Below are 20,421 nucleotides of genomic sequence, written 5' to 3'. Positions count from 1 at the left end.
TACTTTTCCTGAAGTGCTGAATTGGATATTGGAGTATGTATGGTGTCAATATTAGGGCTGGGACGATACACCAACTGTGCGATCCTATACGTATCATGATACCTTGCTCATGACCCAATCCGATCCGATACTTGTATGTGCTCTTATCTGTGGTGTGTTAGTCATCTGTTTCAGAAGGGACTTATTAATCGGGTGGTCAGGCTCGGTGACTTGGTTGTAAGAGGGGACTTAATAATCGGGTGTTCAGGCTCGGTGACTTGGTTGTAAGAGGGGACTTAAGGGATTGGGTGGTCAGGCTCGGTGACTTGGTTGTAAGAGGGGACTTAAGGGATTGGGTGGTCAGGCTCGGTGACTTGGTTGTAAGAGGGGACTTAAGGGATTGGGTGGTCAGGCTCGGTGACTTGGTTGTAAGAGGGGACTTAATAATCGGGTGTTCAGGCTCGGTGACTTGGTTGTAAGAGGGGACTTAAGGGATTGGGTGGTCAGGCTCGGTGACTTGGTTGTAAGAGGGGACTTAATAATCGGGTGTTCAGGCTCGGTGACTTGGTTGTAAGAGGGGACTTAAGGGATTGGGTGGTCAGGCTCGGTGACTTGGTTGTAAGAGGGGACTTAATAATCGGGTGTTCAGGCTCGGTGACTTGGTTGTAAGAGGGGACTTAAGGGATTGGGTGGTCAGGCTCGGTGACTTGGTTGTAAGAGGGGACTTAAGGGATTGGGTGTTCAGGCTCGGTGACTTGGTTGTAAGAGGGGACTTAATAATCGGGTGTTCAGGCTCGGTGACTTGGTTGTAAGAGGGGACTTAAGGGATTGGGTGGTCAGGCTTGGTGACTTGGTTGTAAGAGGGGACTTAATAATCGGGTGGTCAGGCTCGGTGACTTGGTTGTAAGAGGGGACTTAAGGGATCGGGTGGTCAGGCTTGGTGACTTGGTTGTAAGAGGGGACTTAATAATCGGGTGGTCAGGCTCGGTGACTTGGTTGTAAGAGGGGACTTAATAATCGGGTGTTCAGGCTCGGTGACTTGGTTGTAAGAGGGGACTTAATAATCGGGTGTTCAGGCTCGGTGACTTGGTTGTAAAAGGGGACTTAATAATCGGGTGTTCAGGCTCGGTGACTTGGTTGTAAGAGGGGACTTAAGGGATTGGGTGGTCAGGCTCGGTGACTTGGTTGTAAGAGGGGACTTAATAACCTGGTGTTCAGGCTTGGTGACTTGGTTGTAAGAGGGGACTTAATAATCCGGTGTTCAGGCTCGGTGACTTGGTTGTAAGAGGGGACTTAATAATCGGGTGTTCAGGCTCGGTGACTTGGTTGTAAGAGGGGACTTGATAATCGGGTGTTCAGGCTCGGTGACTTGGTTGTAAGAGGGGACTTAATAATCGGGTGTTCAGGCTCGGTGACTTGGTTGTAAGAGGGGACTTAATAATCGGGTGGTCAGGCTCGGTGACTTGGTTGTAAGAGGGGACTTAATAATCTGGTGTTCAGGCTCGGTGACTTGGTTGTAAGAGGGGACTTAATGGATCGGTTACTTGGTTGTAGGAGGGGACATACGGGATCAGGTGGTCAGGCTCGGTTACTTGGTTGTAAGAGGGGACTTAATGGATCGGGTGGTCAGGCTCGGTTACTTGTTTATAAGAGGGGACTTAAGGGATTGGGTGGTCAGGCCTGGTGACTTGGTTGTAAGAGGGGACTTAATAGATCGGGTGGTCAGGCTCGGGTACTTGGTTGTAAGAGGGGACTTAAGGGATTGGGTGGTCAGGCTCGGTGACTTGGTTGTAAGAGGGGACTTAAGGGATCGGGTGGTCAGGCTCGGTGACTTCGTTGTAAGAGGGGACTTAAGGGATCGGGTGTTCAGGCTCGGTGACTTGGTTGTAAGAGGGGACTTAATAATCGGGTGGTCAGGCTCGGTGACTTGGTTGTAAGAGGGGACTTAATAGATCGGGTGGTCAGGCTCGGTGACTTGGTTGTAAGAGGGGACTTAATAGATTGGGTGGTCAGGCCTGGTGACTTGGTTGTAAGAGGGGACTTAAGGGATCGGGTGGTCAGGCCTGGTGACTTGGTTGTGAGAGGGGACTTAAGGGATTGGGTGGTCAGGCTCGGTGACTTGGTTGTAAGAGGGGACTTAAGGGATCGGGTGGTCAGGCTCGGTGACTTGGTTGTAAGAGGGGACTTAAGGGATCGGGTGGTCAGGCTCGATGACTTGGTTGTAAGAGGGGACTTAAGGGATCGGGTGGTCAGGCCTGGTGACTTGGTTGTGAGAGGGGACTTAAGGGATCGGGTGGTCAGGCTTGGTGACTTGGTTGTAAGAGGCGACTTAATAGATCGGGTGGTCAGGCCTGGTGACTTGGTTGTAAGAGGGGACTTAAGGGATCGGGTGGTCAGGCCTGGTGACTTGGTTGTGAGAGGGGACTTAAGGGATTGGGTGGTCAGGCTCGGTGACTTGGTTGTAAGAGGGGACTTAAGGGATCGGGTGGTCAGGCTCGGTGACTTGGTTGTAAGAGGGGACTTAAGGGATCGGGTGGTCAGGCTCGATGACTTGGTTGTAAGAGGGGACTTAAGGGATCGGGTGGTCAGGCCTGGTGACTTGGTTGTGAGAGGGGACTTAAGGGATCGGGTGGTCAGGCTTGGTGACTTGGTTGTAAGAGGCGACTTAATAGATCGGGTGGTCAGGCTCAGTGACTTGGTTGTAAGAGGGGACTTAATAGATCGGGTGGTCAGGCTGTGAATGATTGAGTCTGAACCAGACAATCCAGTGACCTATGTTGGATCTGAAGAGCCGAAGTCACATTAAAGGCATGCCTGAGGTGTCACCAGTGTGTTATTTTCATATATAAGATGGGTATGAGATAAATTGCAAAAAGCAGTGAAAAATGGAGCAAGGTTTATTTCCCGAAAAAACATTCTGGAGAATTGAATATGAGCTTGCAACTTGATGATGTCATATGGTGGACGATGTTATTGTTTAGGGGGACGTTTCTTGTGAGTTGTTACCCATAGATGTAGCTGGGGTACGCAGATAAACACTGAGGCCAAATGATCTCATCTAAAAGTGGGAGAGATAGAACGATCCGTATTAGGAAAAAAGGTATAGATGATCGCCGTGAGGATTTTGATAATATGCCGGAAATACCAAACTTAACCCACCTGTTCATATAATGGACTTGTTCGACAAGCCCCAAGATTGGATTATACGCCCCTTTATTCTCCCTGAAGTATTTTTTGTACGATACACAAGGACCACGAGTCGTTTATTTCTTAAATGAAATGATGAAGGGTGTGAAAAACAAAAGACGACATTCAGTCATAATTCTGATATACAGACTAGCTGTTTCAGAGAAAAATAACTACTTTATCAATTTTACATTTGAGTGAAAAGATTGATGTGATTGATTGTGATTCTAATCAAAAGGTTATTAAAATGTTGTGGTCTTATAATATATAGTACAAAAAGTTTCAGATTTCATGTGTTAACCCGTGGTTGTCAGGAACCTTATGCAATATGGGATGATATGGTGATAGGTTTATGAGGGTAGTTTGGACCACATCTTTGTGTTTTTTGCCTTCATCATGTTTATATTTAGGATGGTGTATGATCTGTTTCAGAATCAATGAATTTGCACGTCAAGCCATGGGTGATGGTGGCAAAGCTGCCCAAACGCGGGCCCAGTTGTTTGACATCACCTTCCTGATGTTGTGCCATATCATACAGCTGTACGGCACAGAGGTGAGTCTTGTTGCCACATTATACAGCTGTACGGTACAGAGGTGAGTCTTGTTGCCACATTATACAGCTGTATGGCACAGAGGTGAGTCTTGTTGCCACATTATACAGCTGTACGGCACAGAGGTGAGTCTTGTTGCCACATTATACAGCTGTACGGCACAGAGGTGAGTCTTGTTGCCATATCATACAGCTGTACGGCACAGAGGTGAGTCTTGTTGCCACATTATACAGCTGTACGGCACAGAGGTGAGTCATCTCGACACATTTCAAGGCTTCAGTGTACAGTATACACCGTGTAATCCGACATCTGTCTGTTCCAACAAACATTTATGGTTTTACAGTCTCCAGTATTATTATATAAAAAACTCCCGACATCTGTGCATTCAGAATTCCCACAGTTTTGCTGTCCAATGAGGAAATCCACTCGAGGTAATCTGACATCACCACAAGAAGTATCTTCAATAAACACATAATTGTGGTCGTATTGATCTTGTTTTCTTAAGCGATGAGGTTTACTTGAAGATTAGAACAGGTTTTTAGTATACAACCTTCAATAATCACTTAATTAACGCTTAAGAAGGATTATTCTACAATGAACCAATTAACTATTCACGCTTGTTGCAACATGGGGATAATCCTTAATTGTTTCCTTAATTGATGGGCTGGATCACTGACTGAGTGAATGATTGAGGGTGAAAAGAAGCGTATGTTCAAGGTTTAAGAGATTTATTGTCCAGAGCACATGGTAACAGAATGTTGTGGAGGCTGCCATCTTGTTTCCTACCAAAATTAAAACCTACGAAAATTGGGAATGGTATGCGGAACTTCAAAACTGAAAGCAGAACAAAATTAATCTGTAGGACTACTAGACTTCATAATAGAGGATGCATTCAGCCATGAATCTCTGTCTGAGCCGACATCAGTCTTTCCACCATTTTCCCCTGGTCCTGAGCAGTGTCGGCTCCACAGAATCTACAGTATGTTCTTTTAACAGACCCATGTGTTGGAATGCTTGGTGGGTTTGTCTGATGTTGTTAAACCATGCAGTACTTAGTCTCCACAGTATACCTCCTTTGTAGCCCTGGGGAATGTTTGTAAGACATTTACCAGTAGTGTCAACAGTGAAGGTCATGTAAAATGTGTTTGCTGTAGATATGTTTTTGTACATGTAGTGGTTACAGGATTTGAAGACTTAGTGTGACAAGTGATGGCAATCTTTTGACTTCAGTTGTAGGCCACTGTTACCTACTTTCAGTGAGTAGCACATCTATGTTGTAGTTGTTAATTTGAACTCCTAGTCAGGACATCATTTTTAGTTTATATGCTGTAGGACCGCCTCCGTGGCCTAGTGGTAAGTGTTTGCCCGGAGAGTGGAAAGTAAGGGGTAAAACAAGGACTGGTCGGCTCGGAGTCAGTATACTGTGTCTGAGTGGGGTATTCATGTTAAACTGCGGCATGGTATCTCAGTGAGATATAAAACCAACATTAGTCCGGGGCTAGTACAAGCAGCCACACACATGTACAAGCATGTCACTATATAAGTGCAATAATCTTGAAACTCCATTAAACTCCATTTCACCTCCCCTTATATTCTGTAGGCCTTTGTAATGTTCCTTAAACTCATGTTAAAGGTCAGTACAACTCTCAAGGTCATGTACACTCAAAAATGTATTACGTTCATGATAACTCAAGAAGTGTTTACCAGTACTGTAGTCTGATTGACTGCAGCACATATATCCTTAATGTAGCACATTGAGTGACCTTCAGATAAGGGCAAGGTCACAGGAATTATCATTCATAAGGTACTTCTGCTTCTTTGTGAACTGAACCCTCTGTGGTTGCACGACATGCTCATAAGAGTTAGCACCCATGTTCCTACTAGAAATTGTCAAGCATATGATTGGTTGTCATTGGCTCGAGGTGAAGGTCATTAAAGCAGAAGTGCATATGACTTTACTCTTATGGTAGCTGGAGGCATGGAACTTTCTGGTTTAGTGTCATGTTCATTCGACATGTGTTTCACACACAAGGGAAACGTTATCATTTTGGTAGCCTGATGCATCAGACTGTCTAAATCTTTATGCATAGGTCTAAATATGACCACCTCTGTGGTCTAGTGGTAGACCGTCCACCCGGAGAACGGAAGGACCAGGGTTTGATCCCCGGTGCGTCATACCAAAAGACGTTAAAAGATGGTACTTGTTGTTACCCTCTCTGGCGCTGGGCATTAAGGGGCTAAAACAAGGACTGGTCGTCTCGGAGTCAGTATACTGTATCTGAGTGGGGTATTCATGTTAAACTGCGGCATGGTATCTCAGTGAGATAGTACTATAAATCAGCATCAGTTCCGACTAGTACAAGCAGCAATACACACGTGCATGCACGTCGCTATATAAGTGCAATATTCTTGGACGCGACGTTAAACCCAATGTCACCTCTCCTCACATCTGAATATGAAACAGACTAGGTGGTCTCACTGGTCTCCTTGGTGTGCTTCCTTTTAAATCCAAGGTACTTAGGTCTCGATAAAGGTATCACACTGGATACACATGGAGGTAGGGTATTGTTTCTGGGACCTTCTGGGAATGGAATTGACAGGCTGCTTCTGTTTTTGGAAGTACTTGCAAATTCATTACTGATAATGTTCTGTGAATTTGAAACGGCTTGACAGAGTTATATTTCTTCTACATTTACAGATTGTCACAAATCTGAAAGATCCCTCTGAATCGTTCATCATTCAGTGGGCACAGCGATGGCTGCCTGAAGATGGGAAGTACAAGAACGTGGAGATCTGTGTCCCCAACGACCCCAACAAGGTCGATAACCTCCTGCAGCAGTTCACCACCGGCGGCGAACTCAGAACAAGGTGAATCTCTGTTGTCATGGAGATTTATTGTCATGGAGGTCTTATTGCCATGAATATCTTATTGTCATGGAGATCTTATTGTCATGGGACCGCCTCCATGGTCTAGTGGTAGAGCGTCCGCCCGGAGGTCGGAAGGTCCAGGGTTTGATCCCCGACCGCGTCATACCAAAAGACGTTAAAAGATAGTACTTGTTGTTACCCTGTCTGGCGCTCGGCATTAAGGGGCTAAAACAAGGACTGGTCATCTCGGAATCAGTATACTGTGTCTGAGTGGGGTATTCATGTTAAACTGCGGCATGGTATCTCAGTGGGCTAGCACTATAAATCGGCATCAGTCCAGACTAGTACAAGCAGCCACACATACACGTGCATGCACGTCTCTATATAAGTGCAATAATCTTGGACTCGACGTTAAACCCCATTTCACCTCACCTCACCTTATTGTCATGGAGATCTGATTGTCATGATGATTTGTGTTATCATGGAGATGTGTGTCCCTTTTGACCACAATGGGGGACAGTATCCAAAACAGTAATGACTGACAAATGAAGTAGATGTGATTAAATGACATAAATGACATCCCCCTTACTCTCTTCACCTTGGTTTGTTTCAGCCTAACTCGATGGCATGAAGTATGTAACAACACCCCCTTCGCCATACAGGAAGTGCTGTTTGCCTGGGAGCATGGGGCACTCAGTGCGGAGAATGTCAAGGTCAGTCTCACTGTCAGGGTCAGCGCGGCGGTCGGGTAGCCTAGTGGTTAAAGCGTTCGCTCGTCATGCCGAAGACCCGTGTTCGATTCCTGACATGGGTACAATGTGTGAAGCCCATTTCTGGTGTCCCCTGCCATGATGTTGCTGGAATATTGCTAAAAGTGGCGTAAAACCATACTCACTCACTCACTCACTGTCAGGGTCAGTTCTAGTTCCTGTCCGTGGGGATTCCAGGTGCTCACAGGGGGCACTGGGGGCACTGGGGGCACTGGGGGCCCAGTTGTCTAAGGCTCTGAAAATTGCTGTGCAGTGTCGTGTTCTTAGTCATGCCAGAATCTCATGATCATGGGTTCAAATCCCAGATTCACACTGATTATGATTCTTGGTTTGTTGGCACCATACCCATGCTTGTGAGTTTTGCTTAAGTGTTAAACATCTGAGACATCACTTTCCTCCCATATCAAGCCGACACGCCGTGGTATAACTGAACTACTGTTCAAAGCAGCATTAAGCCAACTCACTCAGCCACTATGGGGGCTAACAAGGCAAAGAGGAAATACCAGTGGATTTCTTATGCAAATGGTGAATGTTTTAGCTTAAAACTCAATCTCATTAAAATCAGATCTTAGTTCTCGCTACCGCTAAACAAAGATCTGAGGACATCCCATTATGGGTCACGTCAGACCGACCTTGCACAAACTTTGACCGACCAATGGAATGACCCATCAGAAGGCAGCTTTTTCCTGCTTTACGGCACAAATTTCAAATTGGCGACTACGCTTCGAAGCATATTTTGACAAATTCTCGATTATAAATTTGAAACCTGAACAAAAAAATATTCTGGAATGACTAATAGATGGCCTAGATTGTAAGGATTCAGTCCTTAAACCCGTAACTATCGTTCGGAATACCCCATGTTAAAGTTTTCGAGATAGCATGATTAGAAATCACATTCCGACTGTCACTTTCATAATCTGGTAAGCGACGCACTGATTGGTCGGATGAAAGGTCGTTCTGACGTGACCCCTAATGGGATGTCTTCAGATATTTGTTTAGCGGTAGCGAGAACTATTTTAAGATCTGATTTTAATGAGATTGGCTTAAAACTTGGAGATGAAGTGAAATGTATGGATGGTGTGCAGGTGATCCTGGACAACGTGAAGAGCCGCATGTGCTGTCTGCCGGTGGTGGCGTGTGTGTGGCTGTGCAGTTACATGAACACCGTTGGCGAGGAGGCGCGGGAGAAGCCGTTACTGATGCTGGAGCATCTCACTAAACCCATCAAGGGAGAGGCAGCAGCATCCAATGAAAGGTACGACAAGAGTCTGCAGCAAATGTTAGTTCAACTTCCCAAATCTGAATTAATAAAATTATAGTTATAAGTAATGTTATGGATTTCTAGATGTGTTTTGTATTTCCCTGACAAAGGACCAATGATGAGGAAGATGCTTCAATACTTAGTTTTACGTTATTGCAATGAATTCAGTGTTAAAAAAAACCCAATGTAAAATACCTTTTAATGTCACTTTTAAACAAATGATGTTTTCCCTAATTTGAAACCCTATACAAATCCTGGAGTAATTCCTCAATGACCCCATGAACTACTGGTATCCACGAAAGTCTCTCGGTGTTAAGACCGCCTCCGTGGTCTAGTGGTAGAGCGTCCGCCCGGAGAGTGGAAGGTCCGGGGTTCGATCCCCGGCCGGGTCATAACAAAAGACATTAAAAGATGGTACTTGTTGTTACCCTGTCTGGCGCTCGGCATTAAGGGGCTAAAACAAGGACTGGTCGGCTCGGAGTCAGTATACTGTGTCTGAGTGGGGTATTCATGTTAAACTGCGGCATGGTATCTCAGTGAGGTAGCACTATAAATCGGCAGCCACACACACACACACACACACACACACGTGCATGCACGTTGCTATATAAGTGCAATAATCTTGGACGCGAGGTTAAACCCCATTTCAACTCATACCTCTCAGTGTTAAGACATTTCATTATGGGATTGACTGAATGTTGATGAAAAAGTGATATGTCGGAATTCGTGATTGTTGCAATTTCATGAAGATAAGATCTTTTACTCTGATACGATACCTCACAGTGTGAAGAGCTGAGGACACCGCCATAGAGGTCATATTCTGAATTTAGTGAGGGTGGTTGGGTAGCCTAGTGGTTAAAGCATTCACTCGTCACGCCGAAGACCCGGGTTCGATTCCCGACATGGGTACAATGCGTTCCGGTGTCCCCAGCTGTTATATTGCTGGAACATTGCTTAGAGCGGCGTAAAACCATACTCACTCACTCTGAATTTAGTAAAACCATACTCTCTCACTCTGAATTTAGTGAGATCGGAATCATTGTGACTTCGTCATTATGACCAAATGTATTGTTGTCCGTGCTTTCAGTAACTTTGAATCAGACTCCAGTGTTTACAGCTCGAATGTTGTTGACTGTGGCGTTCACTCACTCACTCAGTCATCCTGCTTTAATTCCCTCCCTTCAGTCGAAACCACCTGATGTCGATCGTGATGGAGAAGATCGTCAATGACATCCTGCCGACCAACCACCCCCAGCGTCAGACGGCCCACATCCACATTCCCCCGAAGGCCCTGCCTAGCGATGTGCTGCAGCAGACTCTCACTCAGATCTTCACCAAGGGATGGATCGACCTCAAGTGTCTGCACACCCTCGAGCAGCTACTCAACCTGTGCGGCTCCGACTGGCTATGTGAGAGGATGGTCCTGGTGAGTTGTTAGGGGCTGACTGGCTGTGTGAGAGGATGGTCCTGGTGAGTTGTTAGGGGCTGACTGGCTGTGTGAGAGGATGGTCCTGGTGCGTTGTTAGGGCTGACTGGCTGTGAGAGGATGGTCCTGGTGAGTTGTTAGGGCTGACTGGCTGTGAGAGGATGGTCCTGGTGAGTTGTTAGTGGCTGACTGGCTGTGAGAGGATGGTCCTGGTGAGTTGTTAGGGCTGACTGGCTGTGAGAGGATGGTCCTGGTGAGTTGTTAGGGGCTGACTGGCTGTGAAAGGATGGTCCTGGTGAGTTGTTAGGGGCTGACTGGCTGTGTGAGAGGATGGTCCTGGTGAGTTGTTAGGGGCTGACTGGCTGTGTGAGAGGATGGTCCTGGTGAGTTGTTAGGGGCTGACTGGCTGTGAAAGGATGGTCCTGGTGAGTTGTTAGGGCTGACTGGCTGTGAGAGGATGGTCCTGGTGAGTTGTTAGGGGCTGACTGGCTGTGAGAGGATGGTCCTGGTGAGTTGTTAGGGGCTGACTGGCTGTGTGGGAGGATGGTCCTGGTGAGTTGTTAGGGGCTGACTGGCTGTGAGAGGATGGTCCTGGTGAGTTGTTAGGGGCTGACTGGCTGTGAGAGGATGGTCCTGGTGAGTTGTTAGGGGCTGACTGGCTGTGAGAGGATGGTCCTGGTGAGTTGTTAGGGCTGACTGGCTGTGAGAGGATGGTCCTGGTGAGTTGTTAGGGGCTGACTGGCTGTGAGAGGATGGTCCTGGTGAGTTGTTAGGGCTGACTGGCTGTGAGAGGATGGTCCTGGTGAGTTGTTAGGGGCTGACTGGCTGTGTGAGAGGATGGTCCTGGTGAGTTGTTAGGGGCTGACTGGCTGTGAAAGGATGGTCCTGGTGAGTTGTTAGGGGCTTGACTGACTGTGAGAAGATGGTCCTGGTGGGTTGTTGGGGGCTGACTGGCTGTGAGAGGATGGTCCTGGTGAGTTGTTAGGGGCTGACTGGCTGTGTGGGAGGATGGTCCTGGTGAGTTGTTAGGGGCAGACTGGCTGTGAAAGGATGGTCCTGGTGGGTTGTTGGGGGCTGACTGGCTGTGAGAGGATGGTCCTGGTGAGTTGTTAGGGGCTGACTGGCTGTGTGGGAGGATGGTCCTGGTGAGTTGTTAGGGGCTGACTGGCTGTGTGGGAGGATGGTCCTGGTGAGTTGTTAGGGGCTGACTGGCTGTGAGAGGATGGTCCTGGTGAGTTGTTAGGGGCTGACTGGCTGTGAGAGGATGGTCCTGGTGAGTTGTTAGGGGCTGACTGGCTGTGAGAGGATGGTCCTGGTGAGTTGTTAGGGGCTGACTGGGTGTGAGAGGATGGTCCTAGTGAGTTGTTAGGGGCTGACTGGCTGTGTGAAAGAATTGTCCTAAATTTTGAGGTCCATGTGCCTTGAATAGGATGTATAATATGGTGGTGTTCACAGTCTTGAAAAGGCCTCACTCGTGTTAGGGCAAATGCTGGCAAACTATAGTCAGAGAAATACAATTCAGCGCCATCTGATGTACAGGTAAATTAGCTCTACATTGATCCCCTCAACTTGTGTTGCAGCAAATGCTGGAGAACAACAAGTCGGAAGACCTGTGCCAGTCCCTGAGTCTGGTGTTCTCCATCTTCCACATGGACCTGGAACACATGACTCTCAGCCTGCTGCTGCACACACTCCCCCGCATCCTCCACACCAAGACACGCCTCCACCTCATGATTGATCCCCGCGGATACACGCTCGCCAAGCTCTGCGTCCTTTGTATCACTGCAGCCCAGGAGGCCAGGAGTGGCCCTGAAGGTACGTGGGTTCATGTAGAGGTGGAGGTATAGCCCGATTGACTCTAGTCTTGTCCTTGTGACTGTATCACTGGAGGCCAGGAGTGGCCCTGAAGGTACGTGGGTTCATGTAGAGGTGGAGGTATAGCCCGATTGACTCTAGTCTTGTCCTTGTGACTGTATCACTGGAGGCCAGGAGTGGCCCTGAAGGTACGTGGGTTCATGTAGAGGTGGAGGTATAGCCGGACTGACTCTAGTCTTGTCCTTGTGACTGTATCACTGGAGGCCAGGAGTGGCCCTGAAGGTACGTGGGTTCATGTAGAGGTGGAGGTATAGCCCGATTGACTCTAGTCTCGTTCTTGTGACTGTATCACTGGAGGCCAGGAGTGGCCCTGAAGGTACATGGGTCCATGTATAGGTGGAGGTATAGCCCGATTGACTCTAGTCTTGTCCTTGTGACTGTATCACTGGAGGCCAGGAGTGGCCCTGAAGGTACATGGGTTCATGTAGAGGTGGAGGTATAGCCCGATTGACTCTAGTCTTGTCCTTGTGACTGTATCACTGGAGGCCAGGAGTGGCCCTGAAGTTACGTGGGTTCATGTATAGGTGGAGGTATAGCCCGATTGACTCTAGTCTTGTCCTTGTGACTGTATCACTGGAGGCCAGGAGTGGCCCTGAAGGTACGTGGGTTCATGTAGAGGTGGAGGTATAGCCCGATTGACTCTAGTCTTGTCCTTGTGACTGTATCACTGGAGGCCAGGAGTGGCCCTGAAGGTACGTGGGTTCATGTAGAGGTGGAGGTATAGCCCGATTGACTCTAGTCTTGTCCTTGTGACTGTATCACTGGAGGCCAGGAGTGGCCCTGAAGGTACGTGGGTTCATGTAGAGGTGGAGGTATAGCCCGATTGACTCTAGTCTTGTCCTTGTGACTGTATCACTGGAGGCCAGGAGTGGCCCTGAAGGTACGTGGGTTCATGTAGAGGTGGAGGTATAGCCCGATTGACTCTAGTCTTGTCCTTGTGACTGTATCACTGGAGGCCAGGAGTGGCCCTGAAGGTACGTGGGTTCATGTAGAGGTGGAGGTATAGCCCGATTGACTCTAGTCTTGTCCTTGTGACTGTATCACTGGAGGCCAGGAGTGGCCCTGAAGGTACGTGGGTTCATGTAGAGGTGGAGGTATAGCCCGATTGACTCTAGTCTTGTCCTTGTGACTGTATCACTGGAGGCCAGGAGTGGCCCTGAAGGTACGTGGGTTCATGTAGAGGTGGAGGTATAGCCCGATTGACTCTAGTCTTGTCCTTGTGACTGTATCACTGGAGGCCAGGAGTGGCCCTGAAGGTACGTGGGTTCATGTAGAGGTGGAGGTATAGCCCGATTGACTCTAGTCTTGTCCTTGTGACTGTATCACTGGAGGCCAGGAGTGGCCCTGAAGGTACGAGGGTTCATGTAGAGGTGGAGGTATAGCCCGATTGACTCTAGACTCGTCGTTGTGACTGTATCACTGGAGGCCAGGAGTGGCCCTGAAGGTACGTGGGTTCATGTATAGGTGGAGGTATAGCCCGATTGACTCTAGTCTTGTCCTTGTGACTGTATCACTGGAGGCCAGGAGTGGCCCTGAAGGTACGTGGGTTCATGTAGAGGTGGAGGTATAGCCCGATTGACTCTAGTCTTGTCCTTGTGACTGTATCACTGGAGGCCAGGAGTGGCCCTGAAGGTACGTGGGTTCATGTAGAGGTGGAGGTATAGCCCGATTGACTCTAGTCTTGTCCTTGTGACTGTATCACTGGAGGCCAGGAGTGGCCCTGAAGGTACGTGGGTTCATGTAGAGGTGGAGGTATAGCCCGATTGACTCTAGTCTTGTCCTTGTGACTATCACTGGAGGCCAGGAGAGGTATAGCCCAATCTAGCCTACTGGGTTGCTGATTCCAGTCTCATTCTAGAGACTCTGTATGACTGCAGTGTGGATGGCCAGGAATGGCATACAAGGTACATAGGTTTATGACCCGTGAAGATCTGGTTGCAGAATAGGTCTTCAGCAACCCATGCATGCCATACGAGGCGGAAAACAAACAAACAAACAAAACATAGGGATGTGTAGGGTTAAACTTCCCACATGGGGGAGGGGGGGGGGGGGAGGGGCAAGGTGTGGAGACTACTCCTCTGGTTCCCCCTCACTTAGTGATGTGTATGTACACATGGTCTATAGACTATATTGAAATAATCACTCCAGAGCTGATAAACCCTCTATTTTACAGAGCCCTTTGTACGACGAGGAAGAAAGCGATCAAGGAAAGAAGTGGAAATGGAGGTATGGTTTGATTAGCTGTTTTGAGTGATTCACAGAATAGGTACCCTCATGCTTGTTGTACAAACCCTCAAATGTGAGGGTCTTGTCATGCTGCAACACTGTTGACCCTGTCATCTACTAAAGGTGTTGCATCGGTAGATCGTGATTTTTTTCCTTCTCGATACGAGTATTCATCACAGTCACACTCTAGTGAACAAATTAATTTTTACCTTAACAGTTTGCTTTAATAACTGTCACGCCAAAATATCGTAAATATTTTCATCCATGGCTTCCTTAATACTCGACATTGCCAACTGTAAATCATCAGTGTGTCAGGTATTTGGACATTTTGTCTATTAAAAAGAACCATCCGCACCACAGAAAAGAGCACATGCAAGTATCATGATACGTATTGGATCACGAGCAATCGCACAGTTAGGTTGGATCGCACAGTTTGGTTTCATTTGCCACATGGGTACAATGTGTGAAGGTGATGAGTGGTACAACTATTTGTTTACAGGAACTAGAGGAGATTGATGTGCGGCCGGCCAAAATTCGAAAGATGCATGAACCTCAGCTGACATTACACTCTGAAGGATTCAATCTCGGTAAATATGCATGAACCTCAGCTGACGTTACACTCTGAGAATAAATGTCACAAGCAATGTCAAGTGTCACTCGGCAAGAATGAAAATTGTTAACATTTTGTTTCAGATAAGCTTTTAGTTGGTAAATAAAGTCTATGAGCATGTACTCGTCAGTGTTTTCCAACATTTGTGAACTGAATGTTTTGTTCTGTATCACAGAGGACATCTCGGTGAAGGAAGATGGCGAGGCTTCTCCAACATTCGACACAAAGGAACCTCTCAACAAGGCTCTAGGTAAATCCTTTACAGCAATTAACTTAAGTTAATGAAGCAAAAGAATGAAGGGTAGTGAAGGCATGTGGTCCTGTGTACAGCGCACAGGTCACAAATCAGGTGAAATAAAGCAATGTTGGCCGCGGAGAGTAGTTGGATGGGTGACCACGTTCAGCAGCTTGACTCCTGAGTGTTTTGAGGGCATTAGTCCTGCCCCACACTGAAGTGCATGCAGCACATTTGGTGTCTCCTCAGGCGACTGTTCGAAACATGCCTCAGCAGTGAATGGGTCACTATTAGGATGAAATGGTAGCGTTAACCTTCTGCCCTCTCACAGGGTGGTATTCTCCCCAGGAAGCTGATAATGAAAATAGAGTACACACTGATCCATTAACCGGGGTAATAATGTAGCGTTTTGAGCATGCTTGAGGGTGTGGATTTGGCGTATTGTAAATATGCACATTGTTATTATTATCAACCCATGAAGATCTGGGTTAGAATAAGTCTTCAGCAACCCATGCTTGCCATAAAAGGCGACTATGCTTGTCATAAGAGGCGACTATAGGGATCGGGTGGTCAGGCTTGCTGACTTGGTTGATGCATGTCATCGTATCCGAATTGTGTGGATCGTTGCTCACAATATCAATCACTGGATTGTCTGGTCCAGGCTTGATTATTTACAGGCCGCCATCATTTATCTGAAATACATATCGCTGAGTGAGGCATTAAACAACAAACAGATTATCATTATTATCTTCACATGATTATTGTTGACAAGAGAATAGGATATGAAATAAGGTTTAATGTTTTTGTAATTTGCTGTTTCTTTTTTCAGTGAACTTGTTCCAGCTGATGAACGCCATCATCCATGACGGCAGTTTCACCCCCAGGACAGGCTTCATCGTGTCCTTCATCGAGGAGGCCATCAAGTGCGGCCCCCAGTATTCCCAGTCCGCTCTGCAGTTCATGCCACCCAAAATGGTGAGCCAGTAAATATTGCTTGACACTGCTTCAACAATATTAAAGCTATTTCCAGTGAACCAGCATGGAGAGGGAACTAGTATATGGTGACTGTTGACCTGATACATTGTTGACGAGTGTCTTGGGAGTAACAGTAAAGGTGTGAATATATGTCAGTTGCCATCTGCTGGGAGCGAGCGGGTTGGGTTTAAAGCTGCTTTGAACAGTATTCCAGTTACAGTGTCAACTTGATGTGGGAGGAAAGCCCAAAGTGATGCAGGTCTAAGACATTTACCACTTAAGTGAAACCCATGATCATGGTGCTGACAAACCTAGAACGTATTTGGGGGGAACAAGGATTTGGACGCATGATCATAGGTTTTTGGAGTGCCCAAGGGATGCAACTCTGCAGAGCTAATTGGGGCACCCTATATGACGGGGCCACCCGCGCCCCCATTTTTCTTGGAATAATTGTAGAGAAGTTAGCAAGCAATTTTAATCAAGATGGAATATAAAAACATTATGGCTTGTTTCTGATGCAGATCTAAAGAATTATCCATCATGAAAATGGCAACCCCACACATGACATCAATATATAGCACTACGATCACATTGTGGAAAGGGATATGCAGCTGTTTCATTAGAGACTAATTATGTTGTTTGTCTACTGCAGCTCCCCCAGATGACGAAGACGATCCCCGGTGTGTACAGCAACAGCCAGGTGCTGCAGATCTGTGACATGTCCACCGCTACCGGCAGGAAGGTCGCTGCCAAGGTCGTCTGCCACAACTCCAGGTTCCTCAAGGAGTGAAGGGGGATTGCTGAACCAGAGGTCACAAGTCATTCTACAGTCTCTCGGCCATGATTGTTGTTGCATCCAACCCATTACTGATGCTTGGTTTGTCAGCACCTATAGGTGTCTTTCCTTCCATTTTAAGCTGACATGCCATGATATAACTGAAATACCGTTCGAAGTGGCATTAAGATCATGCAAGGAATGGGATGAGTGGGCAGACCAGGGTCCACTTGCTCAAAGCGATCTTAGCGCTAAGATGATCGTAACTCCCATACTTTAACATAGGCTTACGATAGTCTTAGCGCTAAGATCGCTTTGTGCAAGTGGACCCAGATAGTCTCCAGACACAAGCCAGGGGGAGCAAAGCCTGGCAAAGATCTGTATTTCTATGCTGTCAATTCTGAGAGGGAAGTTCCCCCTCAAAACAAGAGTGGCATGGGAAATGTTTGTTTGTTAAGTGTAAATATTTAAACTAACTGTATAAAGATAATTGTTTTGATAATCCTGTTTTGTTGTATGTCTTAAAACATGAGGGTGTTCACTTGAAACAAATGACAGAACTTGAGTGACAGTTTCATGTAGAGTTGAAGTATTTGATTCTCTGTTGTGTGTGCTTGAGGTAATCTCTAACGTGTGCGGCAGGGGTCCGGAAAATTTAAAATCCCAATCGGACATTTGCATTTAGGCCACGCCCCCTTCAAATAGCGTATTTTAGTACGACTTTTCACACACATTACAAGTTGTTACGAATTCATAATATGATGAATTATGAATTGTTTCAATTTAAAATTGTTTAATTCACTGGACAATTAATAACAAATAATGTCATTTTAGGTCTAATTAATATTCATGAGTTATATTCATGAGTCTGCTCAAGTGTACGCGTTGTAACATTTGGATTGAGACTATTATCCCATATTTGGTTATCACGTGACCTCAAGTTGTTTTTTAAACTAAAGATTATTTAAAAACAAGACAGATAATATAATCACAAATACTAAAATATCGTTGATAGCAATAGTTATTTGGATACTTTTTTCATCTGTACTTAATTATTGACCATAAAAAAATTTGATATCGATCGTCACAGAAAGCAAAATGGCGGTCAATCAATTGTGCGCTTTAGGTGAGGTGAGGTGAAACGGGGTTTAACGTCGCGTTCAAGAATATTGTACGCACATTGCTATATATGGCTGCTTGCACTGGTCTGGTGCTATCTTATTGATACCATGCCACAGTTTAACATGGATACCCAACTCAGACACTCCGAGCCGACCAGTCCTTGTTTTAACCCCTTAATGCCGAGTGCCAGACAGGGCAACAAGTATCATCTTTCAATGTCTTTTGGTATGATCGAAGCCCGACCACACTTGCGGATTGATGAATAAAAACACAACACATAGAGAATATTGGAAACCCTTTTATGAGCAAATAACCCATAAATACAACTAAAATATCTGATATCTAATCAGTATTTACAAGCCTCACAGAATTACTGAACCTGGTACTTTCACCTAAACTGACATAATAAACAACAAATCTGACATTATATAGTGCTTCTGGAGTAATGAAGCAGCTTCTGAAACTGATCCACAGGAACTGATCATCTACATCACCTCAACCATGGTTGTCAGCCAAACTTAAGTAGACAAGTAAAACAAAGACACTGAAACAGGATCCTACCGAAACCTGTGGCTGAAGACAACAAAACCAGGTGAAATCGCCACAGAAACCTGGCATGAGAAAGCATAAAACAAACGCTATTTCAGACTACCTTGTATCTATAAATTGGATTTCAACCAATGAGAGTTAATTATACGTTAAGAAGCCCTTCTGTTTTGTAAAATGCTGCTGCACTGATGATGTGCTAACAGTCCCTATTTTGAGCAAATGTGACCGACAAGGCACCAACAGAACAATACTGGTGAATGGCCAGGAGTACATCTGACCAAAGTTAGAATTCAATTTTCATTAATATATGAAGTTAAAGGCCACCCAATTTACATCTTCCCGAGGCAAGAGAGTTAACGGACTATATAAAAGTCCAGTTTCCACCCTTGCCGAACTAGGCTTTTATTATGGAGTTACATTTTGGCTGGATTAATGAGTCTATGCATAGTCCAGTCAAAATCACGCAACGAAATCGAAATCCGGTTCGTAACTGTGATGCAGATTTCGGTCGATTGCAGGATTTGCAAAGCATGTGCACCGCCAACTCGTTGTCAACAGATATTTTATAAATCTTTTTATGTTTTAAATCAAGGTGCTCACGTGATTTGATGCACTTCGCAATGTAAGGCAAATTTTATCACAATATAGATCTTGATTATCGATCAGATCGTTTTGACTGGGCGCTGCCATTTTGTTTGAAGCAAATGCAAGTGATACGAGAGGTGGAATCTGATTGGTCCATAAGAGAGGCTTAGAAGGGATATAACTCGTAGTAGCCACTGGTGGCGCGACGATGGAACCCAGTAATTCAAGCCTAGTTCGGCAAGGGAGGAAACTGGACTTTTAAAGTCAGTTAATGCCCTTGCCTCAGGAAGATGCCCAATGTGTTCATGTGATGGCTGGTGGGTACTGCAACACACAGCCTTCCAAATGGGAGTGTTCTTTAACTTATTTTGAGTAGTATATTTATGCTTTTCATATATTAAGTCTGACAAACATCCTTGAAACGCCTCACACATTTCAAGACAAAATTACAGGTACAATACTTATAAATATACATTTCAGCAGCAAACAGCAATAACGCCTCCCATCTGATTGGATGATGTAAAGAGTGCCCTTTACATTTAACTTTCAAATAAAAAAATATTAAATGTGTTTTTCAAAGCACAATTATCAATCTCTTTAAATACTTTTTGGCTGGTCAAATGCAGACTAAGTTGTTTGTTTAAAAAAGTCATGTTACCTGCCAATATTAGCCAAATATGTAGTTTTCGTCATTTTTCCTGGAACAAAGACTTGTGATGGAAAACAATGTCTTCTCCAAAAGTTAATTTCATTATTAACTGTTATTACTGTGCTGTAACATTCAAAAATATAGGCAGACATGAATTCAAATTAAGAACTTATTCCAAAATGGGAGTGTTCTCATCTAAACATATCTGTGGCAGCATTGTCCCATACATTGGTGATGAACACACAGTCAGTGTCCTGACGAGACTACGCATTATTTGAAACAATCTCTGTTAATAAAGTACATGAAATCAAAGTATTTGTTGAACAAAAATTGAGGTTTTTATTGCAATCATTCTGATCGATCATTTCATATATTAAACTCATGTAAAATACAGGAATAAAATACCACTCATCCACCCAAAATGTTAAAATTACTAATTTTGTATACACTGTTTCTTGATTACTAAAATCTGTTGACTTGCAAAGGTTTAAGTATAAACATTGACAAAAATGATATATTCTGGGGTAACAGAAACTCTAAATTACACTGTAACCATGGTAACATAATAATGTTACTTCTAACTTCGAACAAAAGCCAGGTTAAAAGCATTTACAGCCATGTAACTTAGTTTCGATGTAATGTTGGGGAAATACCTCTCCCCTTTGTGAAATGAATTGACAGCATTTGACAAAATGAGTTTAAATATTTGCCAATCAATAATTAACAGAATTAGAAATACACACAACATTCATAAAAAAAATGTCCTCTGATTGTTTGTC

General features: G+C 45.3%; 1 protein-coding gene across 4 annotated transcripts in view; it reads left to right on the top strand.

Annotated features, from left to right (window-relative positions):
- Positions 1 to 17,239, top strand: part of LOC124131034 (mediator of RNA polymerase II transcription subunit 24-like) — a 31,626-nt gene extending 14,387 nt beyond the window's left edge. For 3 of the 4 annotated variants that reach the window (XM_048389999.1, XM_048389998.1, XM_048389996.1), the window contains exons 12-22: positions 3,598 to 3,718; positions 6,415 to 6,584; positions 7,198 to 7,297; positions 8,440 to 8,609; positions 9,801 to 10,041; positions 11,622 to 11,856; positions 14,090 to 14,142; positions 14,642 to 14,729; positions 14,928 to 15,002; positions 15,817 to 15,962; positions 16,615 to 17,239. In XM_048389999.1, the coding sequence (XP_048245956.1) occupies positions 3,598 to 3,718; positions 6,415 to 6,584; positions 7,198 to 7,297; positions 8,440 to 8,609; positions 9,801 to 10,041; positions 11,622 to 11,856; positions 14,090 to 14,142; positions 14,642 to 14,729; positions 14,928 to 15,002; positions 15,817 to 15,962; positions 16,615 to 16,752 (1,537 nt within the window). In that variant the 3' untranslated portion in view covers positions 16,753 to 17,239. Of the gene's footprint in view, positions 1 to 3,597; positions 3,719 to 3,770; positions 3,801 to 6,414; positions 6,585 to 7,197; positions 7,298 to 8,439; positions 8,610 to 9,800; positions 10,042 to 11,621; positions 11,857 to 14,089; positions 14,143 to 14,641; positions 14,730 to 14,927; positions 15,003 to 15,816; positions 15,963 to 16,614 lie in introns of all 4 variants that reach the window. The other variant, XM_048389997.1, reaches the window with a different exon arrangement.
- The last annotated feature ends 3,182 nt before the right edge of the window (positions 17,240 to 20,421 follow it).

The sequence above is a fragment of the Haliotis rufescens genome, unplaced genomic scaffold (assembly GCF_023055435.1).
Source record: "Haliotis rufescens isolate VD_foot unplaced genomic scaffold, xgHalRufe1.0.p SCAF_10, whole genome shotgun sequence".
In the NCBI taxonomy this organism is placed as follows: Eukaryota; Metazoa; Mollusca; class Gastropoda; order Lepetellida; family Haliotidae; genus Haliotis; species Haliotis rufescens.
This window is presented reverse-complemented; position numbering and strand designations above follow the sequence as displayed.